The sequence below is a fragment of the Oncorhynchus masou genome, chromosome 9 (genome assembly GCF_036934945.1).
Source record: "Oncorhynchus masou masou isolate Uvic2021 chromosome 9, UVic_Omas_1.1, whole genome shotgun sequence".
Taxonomy (NCBI): Eukaryota; Metazoa; Chordata; class Actinopteri; order Salmoniformes; family Salmonidae; genus Oncorhynchus; species Oncorhynchus masou.
In genome coordinates, this window is record NC_088220.1 from 87,911,931 (window position 1) to 87,939,430 (window position 27,500).

The following is a 27,500-nucleotide window of genomic DNA, read 5'->3' on the forward strand; positions in this document are numbered from 1 at the left end:
CTGTGCTGTAAGGTGCTACGCTGTGCTGTGAGGTGCTGTGCTGTGAGGTGCTGTGCTGTGAGTTGCTACGCTGTGCTGTGAAGTGCTGTACTGTGAGGTGCTGTGCTGTGAGGTGCTGTGCTGTGAGGTGCTGTGAGGTGCTGCGCTGTGAGGTGCTACGCTGTACTGTGAGGTGCTGTGCTGTGAGGTGCTGCGCTGTGAGGTGCTACGCTGTGCTGTGAGGTGCTGTGCTGTGAGGTGCTGTGCTGTGAGGTGCTACGCTGTACTGTGAGGTGCTGTACTGTGAGGTGCTACGCTTTGAGGTGCTACGCTGTGAGGTGCTACGCTGTGAGGTGCTAAGCTGTGAGGTGCTGTGCTGTGAGGTGCTGCACTGTGAGGTGCTGCGCTGTGAGGTGCTGTGCTGTGAGGTGCTGCGCTGTGAGGTGCTGCGCTGTGAGGTGCTGTGCTGTGAGGTGCTGTGCTGTGAGGTGTTGCGCTGTGAGGTGCTGTACTGTGAGGTGCTGTACTGTGAGGTGCTTCGCTGTGAGGTGCTGTTCTGTGAGGTGCTGTGCTGTGAGGTGCTGTACTGTGCTGTACTGTGCTGTGCTGTGAGGTGCTGTGAGGTGCTGTACTGTGAGGTGCTGCACTGTGAGGTGCTGCGCTGTGAGGTGCTGTGCTGTGAGGTGCTGTGCTGTGAGGTGCTGTGCTGTGAGGTGCTGCGCTGTGAGGTGCTGTTCTGTGAGGTGCTGTGCTGTGAGGTGCTGTGCTGTGAGGTGCTGCGCTGTGAGGTGCTGCGCTGTGAGGTGCTGTGCTGTGAGGTGCTGTGCTGTGAGGTGCTTCGCTGTGAGGTGCTGTTCTGTGAGGTGCTGCGCTGTGAGGTGCTGTGCTGTGAGGTGCTGTGCTGTGAGGTGCTGTACTGTGAGGTGCTGTGCTGTGAGGTGCTGTACTGTGAGGTGCTGTGCTGTGAGGTGCTGCGCTGTGAGGTGCTGTTCTGTGAGGTGCTGTGCTGTGAGGTGCTGCACTGTGAGGTGCTGTGCTGTGAGGTGCTGTGCTGTGAGGTGCTGCACTGTGAGGTGCTGCACTGTGAGGTGCTGCGCTGTGAGGTGCTGTGCTGTGAGGTGCTGTGCTGTGAGGTGCTTCGCTGTGAGGTGCTGTTCTGTGAGGTGCTGTGCTGTGAGGTGCTGTACTGTGAGGTGCTGTACTGTGCTGTACTGTGAGGTGCTGTGCTGTGAGGTGCTGTGCTGTGAGGTGCTGTGAGGTGCTGTACTGTGCTGTACTGTGAGGTGCTGTGACCTGCTGCCTTCACAGTAAATGTCTTTGCCAGCCTTGGCCATCCTATTGCTTCTGACAGAGTGTGTGGATCTCTAGTAAAACCACAGCCCAAGGCTGAGATGAGTCAATAAAATGCCTTTCCAATATGTCTCTCCTCTCCTCGTCTCGCCTGTTTCTAACGTCTCCGCTCCTGGCCCGTGAACCGGCCTATCCGCGCGCTCCTGGCCCGTGGAACCGGCCTATCCGCGCGCTCCTGGCCCGTGGAACCGGCCTATCCGCGCGCTCCTGGCCCGTGAACCCGGCCTATCCGCGCGCTCCTGGCCCGCGAACCGGCCTATCCGCACGCTCCTGGCCCGTGGAACCGGCCTATCCGCACGCTCCTGGCCCGTGAAACCGGCCTATCAGCACCCAGCAACGATCGAGCGCGGGGCTTACATCACTAAATTACAATACACTCTAATATTGTCTCAAGCCTTCTGCTGCTGTATGTGCCCATGGTTAAGCTCACTAAATTACAATACACTCTAATATTGTCTCAAGCCTTCTGCTGCTGTATGTGCCCATGGTTTAGCTCACAGAATTACAATACGGCTTAATAATATAAGGATGTTGTATTTGTCATTCGGGGATGACCTCACTGACTTGCCAATAGAATATTCTTACATGCTGACCAGACCGGCTTTTGTGCGTGTTGACTTTCTCAAAGATCGAAACACACATGAAACTTACACTGACATCTAGCTAGCTTGCTGTTGCGAGCTAATCTGTCCTGGGAGATGAACACTGGGTTGATATTTTAACAGAAATGCAAAAGGTCCTGTTTTAATGTTGGATCTTTCTAGAATTTTGACCCATGGTGTGAGAGGCGGGACATGCAGCGTGTGAAGCTTCACAAACAGAACCACGTTCTGAGTGGCGAGGAAGATGCCCGTCGGCACGTGGGAGTAATTTGGATTAAATGATTGAATAACGGCTAGATTGTATGTAACGTGTAGATTTAACAGCAACAGGGAGGTCTGGTCATGTCATGCCGCTTTTCAACTTGAACACCGTTGTTACCCTGGTCTACACGCCACGATGTTACCCTGGTCTACACGCCACGATGTTACCCTGGTCTACACACCATGATGTTACCCTGGTCTACACGCCATGATGTTACCCTGGTCTACACGCCATGATGTTACCCTGGTCTACACGCCATGATGTTACCCTGGTCTACACGCCATGATGTTACCCTGGTCTACACATCATGATGTTACCCTGGTCTACACGCCATGATGTTACCCTGGTCTACACACCATGATGTTACCCTGGTCTACACGCCATGATGTTACCCTGGTCTACACGCCATGATGTTACCCTGGTCTACACGCCATGATGTTACCCTGGTCTACACGCCATGATGTTACCCTGGTCTACACGCCATGATGTTACCCTGGTCTACACGCCATGATGTTACCCTGGTCTACACGCCATGATGTTACCCTGGTCTACACGCCATGATGTTACCCTGGTCTACACGCCATGATGTTACCCTGGTCTACACGCCATGATGTTACCCTGGTCTACACGCCATGATGTTACCCTGGTCTACACGCCATGATGTTACCCTGGTCTACACGCCATGATGTTACCCTGGTCTACACGCCATGATGTTACCCTGGTCTACACGCCATGATACTACCCTGGTCTACACACCATGATGTTACCCTGGTCTACACACCATGATACTACCCTGGTCTACATGATGTTACCCTGGTCTACACACCATGATACTACCCTGGTCTACATGATGTTACCCTGGTCTACACGCCATGATACTATCCTGGTCTACACACCATGATGTTACCCTGGTCTACACACCATGATGTTACCCTGGTCTACACACCATGATACTACCCTGGTCTACACACCATGATACTACCCTGGTCTACACACCATGATACTACCCTGGTCTACATGATGTTACCCTGGTCTACACACCATGATGTTACCCTGGTCTACACGCCATGATGTTACCCTGGTCTACACGCCATGATGTTACCCTGGTCTACACGCCATGATGTTACCCTGGTCTACACGCCATGATGTTACCCTGGTCTACACGCAAGGATGTTACCCTGGTCTACACGCCATGATGTTACCCTGGTCTACACGCCATGATGTTACCCTGGTCTACACACCATGATGTTACCCTGGTCTACACGCCATGATGTTACCCTGGTCTACACACCATGATACTACCCTGGTCTACACGCCATGATACTACCCTGGTCTACACGCCATGATGTTACCCTGGTCTACACGCCATGATGTTACCCTGGTCTACACGCCATGATGTTACCCTGGTCTACACGCCATGATACTACCCTGGTCTACACGCCATGATACTACCCTGGTCTACACGCCATGATGTTACCCTGGTCTACACGCCATGATGTTACCCTGGTCTACACGCCATGATGTTATACAGGAGGAATAGTCAAAACACTTGCTTCGTGAGAAGGTGTTCACAATTAGTGATTGTTAGGTAACGCAACCCGAAAAGGCCCAGCCCCCTCGTCCCTGGTCCAAAGCCCGGGCAGGTCCACTGGGCCGTGGCAAAACAGTCTGAGGCCTTTAGGTCAAACACTGGGGGAAACGTCCAATGGAAAGTCAAACAGAATAGTGTTATATATTATCTATGACCCTTTGGTGGTTCTCACCTAAACATTTGTAAGGCACCACGATGTGGGCGTGGCCTTTACACAGCTTCTTCTCCTTCTTACACCAGTTCTCAATCCTGATTGGCTGGTTGGCCTCCACCACGTTAGTGATCTGGAGCTCAGGGTACATCTGAGAGAAAGAGAGACAGAGAGAGGGCAGGAAGACGGGGAGAGAGAGAGAGAGGCGAGAGAGAGAGAGAGGGGCGGGGGAGAGAGAGAGGGGCGGGGGAGAGAGTGGCATTGGAGAGAGAGAGAGGCATTGGAGAGAGAGAGAGAGAGGCATTGGAGAGAGAGAGAGAGGCATTGGAGAGAGAGAGAGAGAGAGAGAGGCATTGGAGAGAGAGAGAGAGAGAGGCATTGGAGAGAGAGAGAGAGAGGCATTGGGAGAGAGAGAGAGAGGCAGGGAGAGAGAGAGAGAGAGGCAGGGGAGAGAGAGAGAGAGAGGCAGGGGAGAGAGAGAGAGAGAGGCATTGGAGAGAGAGAGAGAGAGAGACATTGGAGAGAGAGAGGCATTGGGGGGAGAGAGAGAGAGAGAGAGAGAGAGAGAGAGAGAGAGAGAGAGAGAGAGAGGGGCATTGGAGAGAGAGAGGGGCATTGGAGAGAGAGAGGGGCATTGGAGAGAGAGAGGGGCATTGGAGAGAGCGAGGGGCAGGGGAGAGCGCGAGGGGCAGGGGGAGAGCGAGAGGGGCAGGGGAGAGCGCGAGGGGCAGGGGAGAGCGCGAGGGGCAGGGGAGAGCGCGAGGGGCAGGGGAGAGCGCGAGGGGCAGGGGAGAGCGCGAGGGGCAGGGGAGAGCGCGAGGGGCAGGGGAGAGCGCGAGGGGCAGGGGAGAGCGAGAGGGGCAGGGGAGAGCGAGAGGGGCAGGGGAGAGAGAGAGAGGCAGGGGAGGGAGAGAGAGAGAGGCAGGGGAGGGAGAGAGAGAGAGATAAGTGGTGTTTCTTCATTAACCTATTAATCTCCCTCCTGTCTCCAGTTAGCTCATCGTGTGAATATACTTGGACAAGAATTCCTCACAACAATAGTAAACCAAGGAGAATTTCGACAAGTGAGGACATGTTGACATTTTGCCAGTCCTAAAAAAGAAAAAAGCTATTTTAGGTTTAGGGATTAGATTGAGGGTTTGGGATTAGATTGAGGGTTAGGTTTAGGGATTCAATTGAGGGTTAGAATTAGGATTAGGTTTAGGGATGGATTAGATTGAGAGTTAGAATTATGGTTAGGTTTAGGGATTAGATTGAGGTTTAGGTTTAGAGATTAAGGGCTAGGGTTAGGGATTGGATTGAGGGTTAGAATTAGGGTTAGGTTTAAATATTGGGGGTTAGGGATTAGATTAAGGGTTAGAATTAGGATTTTGAATGAGAATCAATTGTTGGTCCCCAAACAATCCTCACAAATATAGTAATAGACAATTGTGTGTGTGTGTGTGTGTCTTTAGATACGGTGTACAGTGAGGGGTTACAGTAGTTTTCAGAGACAGACCAGGAGAGAGGGAGGTGTTTATATGATAATATCTATGGGAGGGTCTGTATAACACAGTGAATAAAGACCTGAGTCAGTGGAGAGACTGTAGGAAGGTCAACCGACTGTCACGCTGATAACGGTCCCCCTACAGGTTAACAGTGTAACATGGTCTCACCTCCTGACAGTAGCGCAGCACGCCCTCTTTGGTTCCTACACAGCTCTTCAGCCCGGAAGGGTCCGGTTCCCAGCGTCCTGTCTGGATGTTGACGTGCATGTTGAGCTTCCCACAGAACATGGCCACCTGAGGCTCCGCTACTGCAAAACCTGTGCCCGCATTGGCTGCAAGCGCCTGGAAGGAGGAGAGAGAGGGAGAGAGAAATGGGAGGTTAATGCATATACTCATTACAGAGTCGTAAAGTTAGGAGGGAATATTCTGTCAGCCGGGCCAGCCTTCAGACCTGAGTGTCAGTCTGCCCCGATGAAGGCTCTGTGGGCTGCAACCAAACTGAGTCAGTCTGCCCCGATGAAGGCTCTGTGGGCTGCAACCAAACTGAGTCAGTCTGCCCCGATGAAGGCTCTGTGGACTGCAACCAAACTGAGTCAGTCTGCCCCGATGAAGGCTCTGTGGGCTGTAACCAAACTAAGTCAGTCTGCCCCGATGAAGGCTCTGTGGGCTGTAACCAAACTGAGTCAGTCTGCCCCGATGAAGGCTCTGTGGGCTGTAACCAAACTAAGTCAGTCTGCCCCGATGAAGGCTCTGTGGGCTGTAACCAAACTGAGTCAGTCTGCCCCGATGAAGGCTCTGTGGGCTGTAACCAAACTGAGTCAGTCTGCCCCGATGAAGGCTCTGTGGGCTGTAACCAAACTGAGTCAGTCTGCCCCGATGAAGGCTCTGTGGGCTGTAACCAAACTGAGTCAGTCTGCCCCGATGAAGGCATGGTGTGTGTCTGCCAGTAGAGCCGCCCCCCCCATGGAAGGCCCTACAGATGACCCCCCCCCATGGAAGGCCCTACAGACGCCCCCCTACCCCCCATGGGAGGCCCGACCCACCTGAAAAGTTTAATTTAATTTACATTAAGCTCGCCCGTTCTGTGAGATATTAAATGTTGTGATTTCACAACAAGCAAATGTAAAAAATGTCCATAACGCTGTTAACACCCTTATGTCATAGTCAGGGTAACAGTGGTTCAGTTGTCTTGTCGGCCAACCAGGGATGAAAAACACTTATCGTCACAACTCTAAGTAGCCTGATCACAAAGCCAAAGCACTAGAAAACCATGCCTTTGGTTCTGCTACAACAGCAGGAAGGAGACACAACGGCCCGGTCATGAGTAGTTCATTGACAGGTCATATCAACACTAGTTCACCCCTCAGTGTGAGGGTGTCACACCACAGTTAACTCTCATTAATCAGTAAGCCCAGGCTCTTAGCATCACTAACTTGCCAGTGTGTGTGTGACATCTCTCTCAGTCTAGAGCTGTAGCTTGTTCTCTCGTGGTCATACAGTACAGTAGAGCACAGTACAGTAGAGCACAGTAGAGTACAGTGCAGTACAGTAGAGCACAGTGCAGTACAGTAGAGCACAGTGCAATACAGTACAGTAGAGCACAGTCCAGTACAGTAGATTAGAGTACAGTAGAGTAGAGCACAGTGCAGTGCAGTAGAGCACAGTAGACCACAGTAGAGCACAGTGCAGTACAGCATAGTGCAGTGCAGTACAGCACAGTGCAGTACAGTAGAGCACAGTGCAGGACAGTAGAGCACCATAGAGCACAGTGCAGTACAGTAGAGCACAGTGCAGTACAGTAGAGCACAGTGCAGAGCAGTAGAGCACAGTGCAGGACAGTAGAGCACAGTGCAGAGCAGTAGAGCACAGTGCAGGACAGTAGAGGACAGTAGAGCACAGTGCAGTACAGTAGAGCACAGTGCAGTACAGTAGGGCACAGTGCAGTAGAGCACAGTAGAGCGCAGTACAGTACATTACAGTAGAGCACAGTGCAGTACAGTAGAGCGTAGTACAGTAGAGCGCAGTTATTATTATTTATTATTATTTGTTATTATTACCTGGTACTCCCTGTATATAGCCATGTTATTACCTGGTACTCCCTGTATATAGCCATGTTATTACATGGTACTTCCTGTATATAGCCATGTTATTACCTGGTACTTCCTGCATATAGCCATGTTATTACCTGGTACTTCCTGTATATAACCATGTTATTACCTGGTACTTCCTGTATATAGCCATGTTATTACTTGGTACTTCCTGTATATAGCCATGTTATTACCTGGTACTTCCTGTATATAACCATGTTATTACCTGGTACTTCCTGTATATAGCCATGTTATTACCTGGTACTTCCTGTATATAGCCATGTTATTTCCTGGTACTCCCTGCATATAGCCATGTTATTACCTGGTACTTCCTGTATATAGCCATGTCATTACCTGGTACTTCCTGTATATAGCCATGTTATTACCTGGTACTGCCTGTGTATAGCCATATTATTACCTGGTACTTCCTGTATATAGCCATGTTATTACCTGGTACTGCCTGTGTATAACCATGTCATTACCTGGTACTTCCTGTATATAGCCATGTTATTACCTGGTACTTCCTGTGTATAACCATGTCATTACCTGGTACTTCCTGTATATAGCCTTGTTATTACCTGGTACTTCCTGTATATAGCCATGTTATTACCTGGTACTTCCTGTATATAACCATGTTATTACCTGGTACTGCCTGTATATAGCCATGTTATTACCTGGTACTTCCTGTATATAACCATGTTATTACCTGGTACTTCCTGTATATAACCATGTTATTACCAGACCCAGACAACAGTCCAGCATAACAACACCCCTTCAACCAGAGCTGGAGGTGGAGAGACAACACCCCCTCAACCAGAGCTGGAGGTGGAGAGACAACACCCCCTCAACCAGAGCTGGAGGTGGAGAGACAACATCCACAAGAGAAGAACAGAGCACTAGAGGAGAGGATGGAGGAGAGGGTGAGGGGGATGGAGGAGAGGGTGAGGGGGATGGAGGAGAGGGTGAGGGGGATGGAGGAGAGGGTGAGGGGGATGGAGGAGAGGGTGAGGGGGATGGAGGAGAGGATCGGACTGCTGGAGGAGAGGGTGAGGAGGATGGAGGAGAGGGTGAGGGGATGGAGGAGAGGGTGAGGGGGATGGAGGAGGGGGTCAGACTGGTGGAGGAAAGGGTGAGGAGGACAACGTGTGACAGAACAGTCCACCTCAGACCATAGCCTCAACACCACAGCAGAACAGTGAGTAAGGCTCGTTTCCTGAATTTCCGCCTGACTGACGTGCCCAAAGTAAACGGCCTGTTACTCAGGCCCAGAAGCCAGGATAGGCTTAAATTGGTAGCATTGGATAGAAAACACTCTAAAACTGTTAAAATAATGTCTGGAGTATAACAGAACTGATATAGCAGGAGGAAACCGCGAGGAAAATCCATCCGGAAATGATGTGTTTGGAGCTCCGAATGACTTCCGATCTCATTTCCGCCTCCCAGATTGCAGTTCCTATGGCGTCCACTAGATGTCAACAGTCTTTAAACAAGGTTTTAGGCCTGTTTTTTTTAAATGACGTATTTGTCGTCGTTCTAGTTGCCAGGGCAAAAGTTTTGTGGGCGTGAACGTGGGCGGTTCTTTATTCTGTTCCATTGCTATTGAACATAGTAATCTCCGTATGAAATATTATCGTTTATTTAGATTTTAGACAACGTGAGGATTAATAAAAAACATAGTTTGACTCGTTTGGATGAACTTTGCTGGTAACTTTGTATGCATGTTGAAGTACTGGATTATTGAATTCAATGGCGCCAACAAAACTGCGTTTTTGGGATATAAAGAAGGACTTTATCGAACAAAGCGACCATTCGTTGTGTAGCTGGGACCCTTGGGATTGCAAACAGAGGAAGATCTTCAAAAATAAGTGATTTATTTTAAATCGCTGCCCTCAGACAATCGAATGCTATGCTTTCGCCGTAAATCCTTTTTGAAATCTGACGAAATCTGACGACAACACAACTACCCCATAATGACAATAATGATTGTGAGGAATTCTCACATGAGGTCTGCACAACGCATCACCGGGGGCAAACTACCTGCCCTCCAGGACACCTACACCACCCGATGTTACAGGAAGGCCATAAAGATCATCAAGGACATCAATCACCCGAGCCACTGCCTGTTCACCCCGCTATCATCCAGAAGGCGAGGTCAGTACAGGTGCATCAAAGCTGGGACCGAGAGACTGAAAAACAGCTTCTATCTCAAGGCCATCAGACTGTTAAACAGCCACCACTAACATTGAGTGGCTGCTGCCAATACACTGACACTGACTCAACTCCAGCCACTTTAATAATGGGAATTGATGGGAAATGATGTAAATATATCACTAGCCACTTTAAACAATGCTACCTTATATAATGTTACTTACCCTACATTATTCATCTCATATGCATACGTATATACTGTACTCTATATCATCTACTGCATCCTTATGTAATACATGTATCACTAGCCACTTTAACTATGCCACTTTGTTTACATACTCAACTCATATGTATATACTGTACTCGATACCATCTACTGTATCTTGCCTATGCTGCTCTGTGCCATCACTCATTCATATATCCTTATGTACATATTCTTTATCCCCTTACACTGTGTATAAGACAATAGTTTAGGAATTGTTAGATTACTTGTTGGTTATTACTGCATTGTCGGAACTAGAAGCACAAGCATTTCGCTACACTCGCATTAACATCTGCTAACCATGTGTATGTGACAAATAAAATTTGATTTGATTTGACAAAGCAAAAACAGGCTTTTAGAAATGTTTGCAAAACAAAAAGTGGTCTATGTGAGTTAGTTGATACCGGTCTACCTCCAATAGACCGTACTGTTGGCTGACTGGTAGTAAAGCCTTTCGTCCTGTTCGATTGGCCAATGTCACCGGAAGCAGTGGGAAGTATGATTGTGTCATGTGACATTCTGCTGTGTGTGTGTACCGGTCAACTCTGAGGTTCATCAACCGCCAATCATTCATACAGACAGGACAGCCCTCTCCTGCCTCTCACAGGGAAAACGATGGGCATCTAACATGAGACATTCAACCTGAGTGTGTTGACAGTATGTTTCTCCCCCCCCCCTGTCCGTCTGTAACCGGGTCTTTCTCCAGTAGCAGGGTTGTACCGTCTGAATGAGGACTTGTTCAAATGGCCTGTCACCATAGAAACATTCTACAAAAGCATCTCAGCTATTGACTCTGAATAACAGAGGAGAAAAAAGACTGGAGAGAGACTGGAGAAGTGGAGGGAGGGAGGGAGGGGGAGGGAGGGAGGGAGGGAGGGAGGGAGGGAGGGAGGGAGGGAGGGAGGGAGGGAGGGAGGGAGGGAGGGAGGGACTGGAGAATAGAGGATTCCTGATTAAATCGGCATGGTCGATTATTTAGGGCCGATTTCAAGTTTTCATAACAAATCGGTAATCGGCATTTTTGGACACCGATTATGGCCGATTACATTGCACTCCATGAGGAGACTGCGTGGCAGGATGACCACCTGTTACGCGAGTGCAGCAAGAAGCCAAGGTAGCTAGCATTAAACGAATCTTATCAAAACAATCAATCAATCTTCACAATCACTAGTTAACCGAGTAATATCGTCAACCATGTGTAGTTAACTAGCTTGTCCTGCGCTGCATATAATCAGCAGACCTACTTCAACTTCGTCAAACCGGGGGTTGATTTAACAAAAGCGCTTTCTTTTAATCAATACACAGAAGTATGTTTTTTTTAAACACATTTAGCTAAAAGAAATTCTCGTTGCAAACTGCGTGAAGACCATTTCTTCCTAACAAAGACCGTAATTAATTTGCCTGAATTTTACATAATTATGACATAACATTGAAGCTTGTACAATGCAACAGCAATATTTAGACTTATGGATGCCACCCGTTAGATAAAATATGAAAAAAGTTCCGTATTTCACTGAAAGAATAAACGTCTTGTTTTCGAGATGATAGTTTCCGGATTCGACCATAATAAATTACCAAATGCTCGTATTTCTGTGTGTTTATTATATTATAATTAAGTCTATGATTTGATAGAGCAGTCTGACTGAGTGGTGGTGGGCAGCAGCAGCTCGTAAGCATTCATTCAAACAGCACTTTACTGCGTTTGCCAGCAGCTCTTAGCAATGCTTGAAGCACAGCGCTGTTTATGTCTTCAAGCCTATCAACTCCAGAGATCAGGCTGGCAATACTAAAGTGCCTATTAGAACATCCAATAGTCAAAGATTAATGAAATACAAATGGTATAGAGAGAAATAGTCCTATAATTCCTATAATAACTACAACCTGAAACTTCTTACCTGGGAATATTGAAGACTCATGTTAAAAGGAACCACCAGCTTTCATATGATCTCATGTTCTGAGCAGGGAACTGAAACGTTAGCTTTCTTACATGGCACATATTGCACTTTTACTTTCTTCTCCAACACTTTGTTTTTGCATTATTTAAACCAAATTGAACATGTTTCATTAATTATTATGAGACTAAATCGATTTTATTTATGTATTATAAAAGTGTTCATTCAGTATTGCTGCAATTGACATTATTACAAACATATAAAAATCATCTGATTAATCGGTGTCAGCTTTTTTTGGTCCTCCAATAATCAGAGGAGAGAACAGGAGAGGGAGGGGAGAGGAGAGAGAGAACGGGAGAGGAGAGAGAGAACGGGAGAGGGACGGGAGAGGAGAGAGAGAACGGGAGAGGGAGGGGAGAGGAGAGAGAGAACGGGAGAGGGAGGGGAGAGGAGAGAGAGAACGGGAGAGGGACGGGAGAGGAGAGAGAGAACGGGAGAGAGAGAGCGGGAGAGGGACGGGAGAGGAGAGAGAGAGCGGGAGGGGAGAGGAGAGAGAGAACGGGAGGGGAGAGGAGAGAGAGAACGGGAGGGGAGAGGAGAGAGAGAACGGGAGGGGAGAGGAGAGAGGGAACGGGAGGGGAGAGGAGAGAGGGAACGGGAGGGGAGAGGAGAGAGAGAACGGGAGGGGGAGAGAGAGAACGGGAGAGGAGAGCGAGAGAACGGGAGAGGAGAGAGAGAACGGGAGAGGAGAGGGAGAGAGAGAGAACAGGAGGGGAGAGGAGAGAGAGAACGGGATGGGAGGGGAGAGAGAGAACGGGAGGGGAGGGGAGAGAGGGAACGGGTGGGGAGAGGAAAGAGAGAACGGGAGGGGAGAGGAAAGAGAGAACGGGAGGGGAGAGGAGAGAGAGAACGGGAGGGGGAGAGGAGAGAGAGAACGGGAGGGGAGAGGAGAGAGAGAACGGGAAGGGAGAGGAGAGAGAGAACGGGAGAGGAGAGAGAGAACGGGAGAGGAGAGAGAGAACGGGAGGGGAGAGGAGAGAGAGAACGGGAGAGGAGAGGAGAGAGAGAGAACGGGAGGGGAGAGGAGAGAGAGAACGGGAGGGGAGAGGAGAGAGAGAACGGGAGGGGAGAGGAGAGAGAGAACGGGAGGGGAGAGGAGAGAGAGAACGGGAGGGGAGAGAGAGAACGGGAGGGGAGAGGAGAGAGAGAACGGGAGGGGAGAGGAGAGAGGGAACGGGAGGGGAGAGGAGAGAGAGAACGGGAGGGGAGAGGAGAGAGAGAACGGGAGGGGAGAGGAGAGAGAGAACGGGAGGGGAGAGGAGAGAGAACGGGAGGGGAGAGAGAGAGAGAACGGGAGGGGAGAGGAGAGAGAGAACGGGGGGGGGAGAGAGAGAACGCGAGAGGAGAGAGAGAACGCGAGAGGAGAGAGAGAACGGGAGAGGAGAGAGAGAGAACGGGGAGGGAGAGGAGAGAGAGAGGAGAGGAGGAGACGGGAGAGGGAGAGAGAACGGGAGAGGAGAGAGAGAACGGGAGAGGAGAGAGAGAACGGGAGAGGAGGGAGAGAGAACGGGAGAGAGAGGAGAGAGAGAACGGGAAAGGAGAGGAGAGAGAGAACGGGAGAGGAGGGGGAGAGAGAACGGGAGAGGAGAGAGAGAACGGGAGGGGAGGGGAGAGAGAGAACAGGAGAGGGAGGGGAGAGAGAGAACAGGAGAGGGAGGGGAGAGAGAGAACAGGAGAGGGAGGGGGAGAGAGAGAACAGGAGAGGGAGGGGGAGAGAGAGAACAGGAGAGGGAGGGGAGAGAGAGAACAGGAGAGGGAGGGGAGAGAGAGAACAGGAGAGGGAGGGGAGAGAGAGAACAGGAGAGGGAGGGGAGAGAGAGAACAGGAGAGGGAGGGGAGAGAGAGAACAGGAAGGGAGGGAGAACAGGAGAAGGGAGGGGAGGAGAGAACAGGAGAGGGAGGGGAGAGAGAGAACAGGAGAGGGAGGGGAGAGAGAGAACAGGAGAGGGAGGGAGAGAGAGAACAGGAGAGGGAGGAGAGAGAACAGGAGAGGGAGGTGAGAGGAGAGACAGAGAACAGGAGAGGGAGGTGAGAGGAGAGAGAGAGAGAGAACAGGAGAGGAAGGGGCGAGAGAGAACAGGAGAGGAAGGGGCGAGAGAGAACAGGAGAGGGAGGGGAGTGTGATCAGTATGGTAGGACATCCTGTGTGAATGGCCCTGAGGACGACACAAAAAATCTCAGAGAGCCTTCTGTTTGGTTACAGTGTCCTTGTGTACCAGCACAATGTGACCCTCCACCCCCCTGAGAGGGGGGCATGCGTGGTGAGGAAGAGAGAGAGAGACACAGACATACAGAGAGAGAGAGAGACACAGAGAGAGAGAGAGAGACAGAGAGAGAGACAGAGAGACACAGTGAGCGACACAGACACACAGAGAGAGAGAGACAGACACACAGAGAGAGAGAGAGACACAGATACCGAGAGAGAGAGAGAGAGAGAGAGAGAGAGACAGAGAGACACACACACACACAGAGACAGAGAGAGAGAGAGAGAGAGAGAGAGAGAGAGAGAGAGAGAGAGAGAGACAGACAGACACAGACATACCGAGAGAGAGAGAGACACAGATACCGAGAGAGAGAGAGACACAGATACCGAGAGAGAGAGAGAGAGACACACACACACAGAGAGACAGAGAGACAGACAGAGAGAGAGACCGATAGAGAGAGAGAGAGACAGACACAGAAACAGAGAGCGACAGAGAGAGAGATTCTCTGTGGATGTTCTTGACAGATTTCAGACACAGAAGCTGCTTCTCCTACAATTATTACCCGGTTAAACCCCTACAGGGTCAATATCCCCAACCATTATAATACTGCATTTCGGTTCTCCTGCTTCTCTGTAGATGAGGACTGATGAGAAAGATTTGATTCTGACTAACTGGGGGAAGGAGGGAGGGAGACAGCGGATGAGGGAGAAAGGGGAGCACGTGATGAGAGGAGCGGAGGATGAGGAATAGTGAGAGAGCGCGAGAGAGAGGGCATATAAGAAACCTTTAGAATACATTTGGCCTGGAGAGGAACGAGAGAGAGGAGAGCCTTAGTAGCTATGAGTTAGTTAAGAAAGGAGAGGAGAAAGAGAAAATGTCTTTCCACAGGGCCGGGTGATGAGACAGGGATCTAGCTTAAAACCTCTAGTGACTAGTAAACGGGATATTTTGTCAGGACAAGATGCTAGAATATGCATATAATTGACAGCTTAGGATAGAAAACTCTCCAAAGTTTCCAAAACTGTAAAAATATTGTCTGTGAATATAACAGAACTGATATTGCAGGTGAAAGCCTGAGAAGAATCCAATCCGGAAGTGACTCATGTTTTGAAAGCTCTGCGTTCCGATGCGTCCCTATTGAGCAGTGAATGGGCTATCAACAAGATTACTTTTTCTCCGTATTCCCCAAGGTGTCTACAGTATTGTGACGTAGTTTTACGCATTTATGTTGAAGAATACCCGTAAGCGGCTACATTGTGTAAGTGTCACCTGATGGCTCTCAGAGTGATTCTCGCGTAAAATACAGAGGTAGCCATTATTCCAATCGGTCCTACAGAAAAACCAATTGTCCCGGTGGATATATTATCGAATAGCTATTTGAAAAACACCTTGAGGATTGATTATAAACAACGTTTGCCATGTTTAAGTCGATATTAATTTGGAATATTTTCCGACGTTTTCGTGACCACAATTTCCGTCCGATTTCTCAGCCAAACGTGAAGAACAAACGGAGCTATTTCGCCTACAAAAATAATCTTTTTGGAAAAAAGGAACATTGGCTATCTAACTGGGAGTCTCGTGAGTGAAAATATCCGAAGCTCATCAAAGGTAAACGATTTAACTTGATTGCTTTTCTGATTTCCGTGGCTGCTAGCTGGACAAAATGCTATGCTAGGCTATCGATAAACTTACACAAATGCTTGTCTAGCTTTGGCTGTAAAGCATATTTTGAAAATCTGAGATGACAGGATGATTAACAAAAGGCTAAGCTGTGTCTCAGTATATATTCACTTGTGATTTTCATGAATAGGAATATTTATGTCCGTTGCGTTATGCTAATTTGTGTCAGTCGATAATTACGCTCCCGGACCCGGGATGGGGAGTCACTAGAGGTTAAGCCCCACCCTCTTCAACATATATATCAACGAATTGGCTCGGGCCTAGAACAGTCTGCAGCACCCGGCCTCACCCTACTAGAATCTGAAGTCAAATGTCTACTGTTTGCTGATGATCTGGTGCTTCTGTCACCAACCAAGGAGGGCCTACAGCAGCATCTAGATCTTCTGCACAGATTCTGTCAGACCTGGGCCCTGACAGTAAATCTCAGTAAGACCAAAATAATGGTGTTCCAAAAAAAGGTCCAGTCACCAGGACCACAAATACAAATTCCATCTAGACACTGTTGCCCTAGAGCACACAAAAAACTATACATACCTTGGCCTAAACATCAGCGCCACAGGTAACTTCCACAAAGCTGTGAACGATCTGAGAGACAAGGCAAGAAGAGCCTTCTATGCCATCAAAAGGAACATTAAATTCAACATACCAATTAGGATTTGGCTAAAAATACTTGAATCAGTCATAGAGCCCATTGCCCTTTATGGTTGTGAGGTCTGGGGTCCGCTCACCAACCAAGATTTCACAAAATGGGACAAAAAACAAATTGAGACTCTGCACGCAGAATTCTGCAAAAATATCCTCCATGTACAACGTAGAACACCAAATAATGCATGCAGAGCAGAATTAGGCCGATACCCACTAATGATCAAAATCCAGAAAAGAGCTGTTAAAGTCTATAAACACCTAAAAGGAAGAGATTCCCAAACCTTCCACAACAAAGCCATCATCTACAGAGAGATGAACCTGGAGAAGAGTCCCCTAAGCAAGCTGGTCCTGGCTCTCTGTTCACAAACACACCCCACAGAGCCCCAGGACAAAAACACAATTAGACCCAACAAAATCATGAGAAAACAAAACGACAATTACTTGACACATTGGAAAGAATTAACAAAAAAAACAGAGTAAACTAGAATGCTATTTGGCCCTAAACAGAGAGGACACAGCGGCAGAATACCTGACCACTGTGACTGGCCCTAAACAGAGAGGACACAGCGGCAGAATACCTGACCACTGTGACTGGCCCTAAACAGAGAGGACACAGCGGCAGAATACCTGACCACTGTGACTGGCCCTAAACAGAGAGGACACAGCGGCAGAATACCTGACCACTGTGACTGGCCCTAAACAGAGAGGACACAGCGGCAGAATACCTGACCACTGTGACTGGCCCTAAACAGAGAGGACACAGCGGCAGAATACCTGACCACTGTGACTGACCCAAACTTTTGAGAGAGAGAGAGAGAGAGAGTGCGATGCATATGAACTTTTTAGCCTCCTTGGCTAATCTAAAGAAACATAAGAGCAAAACAGAAATAACAGATAATAACAGACCGAGACACACACACACAGAGAGACACACACAGAGAGACACACACAGAGAGACACACACAGAGAGACACACACAGAGAGACACACACAGAGAGACACACACAGAGAGACACACACAGAGAGACACACACACACACACAGACACACACACAGACACACACACAGACACACACAGAGAGACACACAGAGAGAGACACACAGAGAGAGACACACAGAGAGAGACACACAGAGAGAGACACACAGAGAGAGACACACAGAGAGAGACAGACACACACACACAGAGAGACACAGACACACACACAGAGACACAGACCGAGAGGGAAAGGAAGCACAGATGAAGGAGAAAGAGTTGAGTGCTTCCGTGGGTGAAGATAGTTTTGGGAGGAGGAGAGGAGAAAGAATGAAACGAAGGCTGAGAGGAAATGAGAGCTGGGAGGGTTTGTTCATTCAGGGAGGGAGAGAGAGGAAGAGAGGGAGGAAGAGAGAGAGAGGGGAAGGAAGAGAGAGAGAGAGGAAGAGAGGGAGGAAGAGAGGGAGAGGGGAAGAGAGGGAGGAAGAGAGGGAGAGGGGAAGAGAGGGAGAGAGAGAGGAAGAGAGAGAGAGGGGAAGGAAGAGAGAGAAAGAGAGAGGGATAGTTTTTAGTGTCTGCCAGGTACATGGCTGTGGGCTACCTCTGTCCCCCAAACACTCCCTCCCTCCCTCCCTCCCTCTCTATCCAGGCTTACACGTGGCCCAAAGCCGATTATGTTCCTGACATCACCGTGCCAGATGTTGACTAAAACAGCAGCAACAATAACGGTCTCCCAGGGACCCAGGCTAAATAGGACAATGAGTTCAACAATAACGGTCTCTCAGGGACCCAGGCTAAACAGTCCATCTCTTCATTACCTCAACCCACAGTCCATCTCTTCATTACCTCAACCCACAGTTCCTCTCTTATACCTCAACCCACAGTTCATCTCTTCATTACCTCAACCCACAGTCCATCTCTTCATTACCTCAACCCACAGTCCATCTCTTCATTACCTCAACCCACAGTTCCTCTCTTATACCTCAACCCACAGTTCCTCTCTTATACCTCAACCCACAGTCCATCTCTTCATTACCTCAACCCACAGTCCATCTCTTCATTACCTCAACCCACAGTCCATCTCTTATACCTCAACCCACAGTCCATCTCTTCATTACCTCAACCCACAGTCCATCTCTTCATTACCTCAACCCACAGTCCATCTCGTATACCTCAACCCACAGTCCATCTCTTATACCTCAACCCACAGTCCATCTCTTATACCTCAACCCACAGTCCATCTCTTCATTACCTCAACCCACAGTTCCTCTCTTCATTACCTCAACCCACAGTTCCTCTCTTCATTACCTCAACCCACAGTTCCTCTCTTATACCTCAACCCACAGTCCATCTCTTCATTACCTCAACCCACAGTTCCTCTCTTATACCTCAACCCACAGTCCATCTCTTCATTACCTCAACCCACAGTCCATCTCTTATACCTCAACCCACAGTCCATCTCTTATACCTCAACCCACAGTCCATCTCTTATACCTCAACCCACAGTCCATCTCTTATACCTCAACCCACAGTTCCTCTCTTCATTACCTCAACCCACAGTTCCTCTCTTCATTACCTCAACCCACAGTTCCTCTCTTCATTACCTCAACCCACAGTTCCTCTCTTCATTACCTCAACCCACAGTTCCTCTCTTATACCTCAACCCACAGTCCATCTCTTCATTACCTCAACCCACAGTCCATCTCTTCATTACCTCAACCCACAGTTCCTCTCTTATACCTCAACCCACAGTCCATCTCTTATACCTCAACCCACAGTCCATCTCTTCATTACCTCAACCCACAGTTCCTCTCTTATACCTCAACCCACAGTTCATCTCTTCATTACCTCAACCCACAGTTCCTCTCTTCATTACCTCAACCCACAGTTCCTCTCTTATACCTCAACCCACAGTCCATCTCTTCATTACCTCAACCCACAGTCCATCTCTTCATTACCTCAACCCACAGTTCCTCTCTTATACCTCAACCCACAGTCCATCTCTTATACCTCAACCCACAGTCCATCTCTTCATTACCTCAACCCACAGTTCCTCTCTTATACCTCAACCCACAGTCCATCTCTTCATTACCTCAACCCACAGTCCATCTCGTATACCTCAACCCACAGTCCATCTCTTATACCTCAACCCACAGTTCCTCTCTTATACCTCAACCCACAGTCCATCTCTTCATTACCTCAACCCACAGTCCATCTCGTATACCTCAACCCACAGTCCATCTCTTCATTACCTCAACCCACAGTCCATCTCTTCATTACCTCAACCCACAGTTCATCTCTTCATTACCTCAACCCACAGTCCATCTCGTATACCTCAACCCACAGTTCATCTCTTATACCTCAACCCACAGTTCATCTCTTATACCTCAACCCACAGTCCATCTCTTATACCTCAACCCACAGTCCATCTCGTATACCTCAACCCACAGTCCATCTCTTATACCTCAACCCACAGTCCATCTCTTATACCTCAACCCACAGTCCATCTCGTATACCTCAACCCACAGTTCATCTCTTATACCTCAACCCACAGTTCATCTCTTCATTACCTCAACCCACAGTTCCTCTCTTCATTACCTCAACCCACAGTTCATCTCTTCATTACCTCAACCCACAGTCCATCTCTTCATTACCTCAACCCACAGTCCATCTCTTCATTACCTCAACCCACAGTTCCTCTCTTCATTACCTCAACCCACAGTCCATCTCTTATACCTCAACCCACAGTTCATCTCTTCATTACCTCAACCCACAGTCCATCTCTTCATTACCTCAACCCACAGTCCATCTCTTCATTACCTCAACCCACAGTCCATCTCTTCATTACCTCAACCCACAGTCCATCTCTTATACCTCAACCCACAGTCCATCTCTTCATTACCTCAACCCACAGTTCATCTCTTCATTACCTCAACCCACAGTCCATCTCTTCATTACCTCAACCCACAGTCCATCTCTTCATTACCTCAACCCACAGTCCATCTCTTCATTACCTCAACCCACAGTTCATCTCTTCATTACCTCAACCCACAGTCCATCTCTTCATTACCTCAACCCACAGTCCATCTCTTCATTACCTCAACCCATAGTCCATCTCTTCATTACCTCAACCCACAGTCCATCTCTTCATTACCTCAACCCACAGTCCATCTCTTCATTACCTCAACCCACAGTCCATCTCTTCATTACCTCAACCCACAGTCCATCTCGTATACCTCAACCCACACTCCATCTCTTATACCTCAACCCACAGTTCATCTCTTATAGCTCAACCCACAGTCCATCTCTTCATTACCTCAACCCACAGTTCATCTCGTATACCTCAACCCACCGTCCATCTCTTCATTACCTCAACCCACAGTCCATCTCTTCATTACCTCAACCCACAGTCCATCTCTTCATTACCTCAACCCACAGTTCCTCTCTTCATTACCTCAACCCACAGTCCATCTCTTCATTACCTCAACCCACAGTTCATCTCTTATAGCTCAACCCACAGTTCATCTCTTATAGCTCAACCCACAGTCCATCTCTTCATTACCTCAACCCACAGTCCATCTCTTCATTACCTCAACCCACAGTTCATCTCTTCATTACCTCAACCCACAGTCCATCTCTTCATTACCTCAACCCACAGTCCATCTCTTCATTACCTCAACCCACAGTTCCTCTCTTCATTACCTCAACCCACAGTCCATCTCTTCATTACCTCAACCCACAGTCCATCTCTTCATTACCTCAACCCACAGTCCATCTCTTCATTACCTCAACCCACAGTCCATCTCTTCATTACCTCAACCCACAGTCCATCTCTTCATTACCTCAACCCACAGTTCATCTCTTATAGCTCAACCCACAGTCCATCTCTTCATTACCTCAACCCACAGTTCATCTCGTATACCTCAACCCACCGTCCATCTCTTCATTACCTCAACCCACAGTCCATCTCTTCATTACCTCAACCCACAGTCCATCTCTTCATTACCTCAACCCACAGTTCCTCTCTTCATTACCTCAACCCACAGTCCATCTCTTCATTACCTCAACCCACAGTTCATCTCTTATAGCTCAACCCACAGTTCATCTCTTATAGCTCAACCCACAGTCCATCTCTTCATTACCTCAACCCACAGTCCATCTCTTCATTACCTCAACCCACAGTCCATCTCTTATACCTCAACCCACAGTCCATCTCTTCATTACCTCAACCCACAGTCCATCTCTTCATTACCTCAACCCACAGTTCCTCTCTTCATTACCTCAACCCACAGTCCATCTCTTCATTACCTCAACCCACAGTCCATCTCTTCATTACCTCAACCCACAGTCCATCTCTTCATTACCTCAACCCACAGTCCATCTCGTATACCTCAACCCACAGTCCATCTCTTATAGCTCAACCCACAGTTCATCTCTTATAGCTCAACCCACAGTCCATCTCTTCATTACCTCAACCCACAGTCCATCTCTTCATTACCTCAACCCACAGTTCATCTCTTATAGCTCAACCCACAGTTCATCTCTTATAGCTCAACCCACAGTCCATCGCTTCATTACCTCAACCCACAGTCCATCTCTTCATTACCTCAACCCACAGTTCATCTCTTCATTACCTCAACCCACAGTTCATCTCTTCATTACCTCAACCCACAGTTCATCTCTTCATTACCTCAACCCACAGTTCATCTCTTCATTACCTCAACCCACAGTCCATCTCTTCATTACCTCAACCCACAGTTCCTCTCTTATAGCTCAACCCACAGTTCATCTCTTCATTACCTCAACCCACAGTTCCTCTCTTCATTACCTCAACCCACAGTTCCTCTCTTCATTACCTCAACCCACAGTTCCTCTCTTATAGCTCAACCCACAGTTCATCTCTTCATTACCTCAACCCACAGTTTCTCTCTTCATTACCTCAACCCACAGTTCCTCTCTTATAGCTTAACCCACAGTCCATCTCTTCATTACCTCAACCCACAGTCCATCTCTTCATTACCTCAACCCACAGTTCATCTCTTATAGCTCAACCCACAGTCCATCTCTTCATTACCTCAACCCACAGTCCATCTCTTCATTACCTCAACCCACAGTTCATCTCTTCATTACCTCAACCCACAGTTCATCTCTTCATTACCTCAACCCACAGTTCATCTCTTCATTACCTCAACCCACAGTTCATCTCTTATACCTCAACCCACAGTTCATCTCTTCATTACCTCAACCCACAGTTCATCTCTTATAGCTCAACCCACAGTTCATCTCTTCATTACCTCAACCCACAGTCCATCTCTTCATTACCGCAACCCACAGTTCATCTCTTCATTACCTCAACCCACAGTTCATCTCTTCATTACCTCAACCCACAGTTCCTCTCTTCATTACCTCAACCCACAGTTCCTCTCTTCATTACCTCAACCCACAGTTCCTCTCTTATAGCTCAACCCACAGTTCATCTCTTCATTACCTCAACCCACAGTTCCTCTCTTCATTACCTCAACCCACAGTTCCTCTCTTATAGCTCAACCCACAGTTCCTCTCTTCATTACCTCAACCCACAGTTCATCTCTTCATTACCTCAACCCACAGTCCATCTCTTATACCTCAACCCACAGTCCATCTCTTCATTACCTCAACCCACAGTTCATCTCGTATACCTCAACCCACAGTTCATTCCTTCATTACCTCAACCCACAGTCCATCTCTTCATTACCTCAACCCACAGTCCATCTCGTATACCTCAACCCACAGTCCATCTCTTCATTACCTCAACCCACAGTCCATCTCTTCATTACCTCAACCCACAGTCCATCTCTTCATTACCTCAACCCACAGTCCATCTCGTATACCTCAACCCACAGTCCATCTCTTCATTACCTCAACCCACAGTCCATCTCTTATAGCTCAACCCACAGTTCCTCTCTTCATTACCTCAACCCACAGTCCATCTCTTCATTACCTCAACCCACAGTTCATCTCTTCATTACCTCAACCCACAGTCCATCTCTTCATTACCTCAACCCACAGTCCATCTCTTATAGCTCAACCCACCGTCCATCTCGTATACCTCAACCCACAGTCCATCTCTTCATTACCTCAACCCACAGTCCATCTCTTCATTACCTCAACCCACAGTCCATCTCTTATACCTCAACCCACAGTCCATCTCTTCATTACCTCAACCCACAGTCCATCTCTTCATTACCTCAACCCACAGTCCATCTCTTCATTACCTCAACCCACAGTCCATCTCTTCATTACCTCAACCCACCGTCCATCTCGTATACCTCAACCCACAGTCCATCTCGTATACCTCAACCCACAGTCCATCTCTTCATTACCTCAACCCACAGTCCATCTCTTCAGTACCTCAACCCACAGTCCATCTCTTCAGTACCTCAACCCACAGTCCATCTCTTCATTACCTCAACCCACAGTCCATCTCTTCATTACCTCAACCCACAGTCCATCTCGTATACCTCAACCCACAGTCCATCTCTTCATTACCTCAACCCACAGTTCATCTCGTATACCTCAACCCACAGTCCATCACTTCATTACCTCAACCCACAGTCCATCTCTTCATTACCTCAACCCACAGTCCATCTCTTCATTACCTCAACCCACAGTTCATCTCGTATACCTCAACCCACAGTCCATCTCTTCATTACCTCAACCCACAGTCCATCTCTTCATTACCTCAACCCACAGTCCATCTCTTTATTACCTCAACCCACAGTCCATCTCTTCATTACCTCAACCCACAGTCCATCTCTTCATTACCTCAACCCACAGTTCATCTCTTCATTACCTCAACCCACAGTTCATCTCTTCATTACCTCAACCCACAGTTCATCTCTTCATTACCTCAACCCACAGTCCATCTCTTCATTACCTCAACCCACAGTCCATCTCTTCATTACCTCAATCAGAAACCTAAACCAGCTAGATGTGTCTGTCTGTCACATCACATTATCCTGATTAGAGTCGTCATGGTCTGTCTGTCTGTCTGTCTGTCTGTCACATCACATTATCCTGATTAGAGTCGTCATGGTCTGTCTGTCTGTCTGTCTGTCTGTCTGTCACATCACATTATCCTGATTAGAGTAGTCATGGTCTGTCTGTCTGTCTGTCTGTCTGTCTGTCTGTCTGTCACATCACATTATCCTGATTAGAGTCGTCATGGTCTGTCTGTCTGATCACATTATCCTGTCTGTTCAGTTACTAAAGGCCTCTCTGTGCTGGAAGGGCAGGGGGCTCTAGCTCAGAGTGGAGCGTGTGTGTGCGCGTGTGTGTGTGTGTGTATAATGTTGCCAAGGCAGAGAATGGAATCAAGGGGATTTTGGGGATCAGAGCTGGCTGTGTGATGGGGAATGTCAACCTTCTCAAGTGGAGACAGAGAGAGAGACAGGAGAGACAGAGAGAGAGACAGGAGAGACAGAGAGAGAGACAGGAGAGACAGGAGAGAGAGACAGGAGAGAGAGAGCGACAGGAGAGAGAGAGCGAGAGAGGAGAGAGGGACAGTCTCCCTCTCCCTCCTCCTGCTGTCCCCCCTCCTCTCCCCCGTCTCCCTCTCCCTCCTCCTGCTGTCCCCCCTCCTCTCCCCCGTCTCCCTCTCCCTCCTCCTGCTGTCCCCCCTCCTCTCCCCCGTCTCCCTCTCCCTCCTCCTGCTGTCCCCCCTCCTCTCCCCCGTCTCCCTCTCCCTCCTGTCCCCCTCCTCCTGCTGTCCCCCCCTCCTCTCCCCCGTCTCCCTCTCCCTCCTCCTGCTGTCCCCCCTCCTCTCCCCCGTCTCCCTCTCCCTCCTCCTGCTGTCCCCCTCCTCTCCCCCCGTCTCCCTCTCCCTCCTCCTGCTGTCCCCCCTCCTCTCGTCCCCCTCCTCTCCCCGTCCCCCTCCTGTCCCCCTCCTCTCCCTCCTCCTGCTGTCCCCCCTCCTCTCCCCCCGTCTCCCTCTCCCTCCTCCTGCTGTCCCCCCTCCTCTCGTCCCCCTCCCTCCTGTCCCCCCTCCTCCTGCTGTCCCCCTCCACTCCCCCCCCCATCTCCCTCTCCCTCCTCCTGCTGTCCCCCCTCCTCTCCCCCCATCTCTTCCCTTCCGCTGTCTCTCCTCTCCCCCAGTCTCCCTCTCTCCTCTCCCCCCCTCCTCTCCGGTCTCCTCTCAATAGTGAAAGAGGGAGGGCTGAGACTAGACCGCTGAGATCAGTGAGACGAATTCCGTGAGGCAGCAGTGAAAACAGTCTCAAGGACAGACTATCAGAGTCAGAATAACATGATAATATCACAGCAATGGATACACCACATCAAGAGACTCCAGGCTAGAGAAGAGACTCCAGGCTAGAGAAGAGACCAGGCTAGAGAAGAGACTCCAGGCTAGAGAAGAGACTCCAGGCTAGAGAAGAGACTCCAGGCTAGAGAAGAGACTCCAGGCTAGAGAAGAGACTCCAGGCTAGAGAAGAGACTCCAGGCTAGAGAAGAGACTCCAGGCTAGAGAAGAGACTCCAGGCTAGAGAAGAGACTCCAGGCTAGAGAAGAGACTCCAGGCTAGAGAAGAGACTCCAGGCTAGAGAAGAGACTCCAGGCTAGAGAAGAGACTCCAGGCTAGAGAAGAGACTCCAGGCTAGAGAAGAGACTCCAGGCTAGAGAAGAGACTCCAGGCTAGAGAAGAGACTCCAGGCTAGAGAAGAGACTCCAGGCTAGAGAAGAGACTCCAGGCTAGAGAAGAGACTCCAGGCTAGAGAAGAGACTCCAGGCTAGAGAAGAGACTCTAGAGAAGAGACTCCAGGCTAGAGAAGAGACTCCAGGCTAGAGAAGAGACTCCAGGCTAGAGAAGAGACTCCAGGCTAGAGAAGAGACTCCAGGCTAGAGAAGAGACTCCAGGCTAGAGAAGAGACTCCAGGCTAGAGAAGAGACTCCAGGCTAGAGAAGAGACTCCAGGCTAGAGAAGAGACTCCAGGCTAGAGAAGAGACTCCAGGCTAGAGAAGAGACTCCAGGCTAGAGAAGAGACTCCAGGCTAGAGAAGAGACTCCAGGCTAGAGAAGAGACTCCAGGCTAGAGAAGAGACTCCAGGCTAGAGAAGAGACTCCAGGCTAGAGGCTCCTGTTCTATTTCTACTGAAGGGTCCACAGGGAAACAAAACATCAATGGAGCAGCCTACTGGATCTACTAACACTGTCACTAATCAGGAATAGGAAATACCTCAGACCCATTATACACCATAGTCTATAACTCCCTCTCCCCTCCTGTCTACACCACAGAGAGACCCAGAGCCCACAGAGACCCAGAGCCCACAGAGACCCAGAGCCCACAGAGACCCAGAGTCCACAGAGACCCAGAGTCCACAGAGTCCACAGAGACCCAGAGTCCACAGAGACCACAGAGACCTAGAGTCCACAGAGACCCAGAGTCCACAGAGACCCAGAGCCCACAGAGACCCAGAGTCCACAGAGACCCAGAGCCCACAGAGACCCAGAGTCCACAGAGACCCAGAGTCCACAGAGACCCAGAGTCCACAGAGACCCAGAGTCTACAGAGACCCAGAGCCCACAGAGACCCAGAGTCCACAGAGCCCCAGAGCCCACAGAGACCCAGAGTCCACAGAGACCCAGAGTCCACAGAGACCCAGAGTCCACAGAGTCCACAGAGACCCAGAGTCCACAGAGACCCAGAGTCCACAGAGACCCAGAGTCCACAGAGACCCAGAGTCCACAGAGACCCAGCTCGTCCCACCAGACAGAGGAGTCCACAGAGACCCAGAGTCCACAGAGACCCAGAGTCCACAGAGACCCAGAGTCCACAGAGACCCAGAGTCCACAGAGACCCAGAGCCCACAGAGACCCAGAGTCCACAGAGACCCAGCTCGTCCCACCAGACAGAGGAGTCCATAGAGACCCAGAGCCCACAGAGACCCAGAGTCCACAGAGACCCAGAGTCCACAGAGACCCAGAGTCTACAGAGACCCAGAGTCCACAGAGACCCAGAGCCCACAGAGACCCAGAGTCTACAGAGACCCAGAGTCCACAGAGACCCAGAGCCCACAGAGACCCAGCTCGTCTGGAATGAAGGCAGAGCAGAGGCTAATGACAGATAAGGATACCCAAATTACATGAATCAT

At 49.3% G+C, this 27,500-nt stretch overlaps 1 protein-coding gene across 12 annotated transcripts in view; it reads right to left on the minus strand.

Annotated features, from left to right (window-relative positions):
* aplp2 (amyloid beta (A4) precursor-like protein 2) overlaps nt 1-27,500 on the minus strand; it is a 174,177-nt gene that overhangs the window by 109,416 nt on the left and 37,261 nt on the right. For all 12 annotated transcript variants that reach the window (XM_064975371.1, XM_064975374.1, XM_064975372.1 and 9 more), the window contains exons 2-3: nt 5,591-5,764; nt 3,957-4,086 (exon numbers count right to left, since the gene is read on the minus strand). In XM_064975371.1, coding sequence (XP_064831443.1) covers nt 3,957-4,086; nt 5,591-5,764 — 304 coding nt within the window. The remainder of the gene's footprint in view (nt 1-3,956; nt 4,087-5,590; nt 5,765-27,500) is intronic.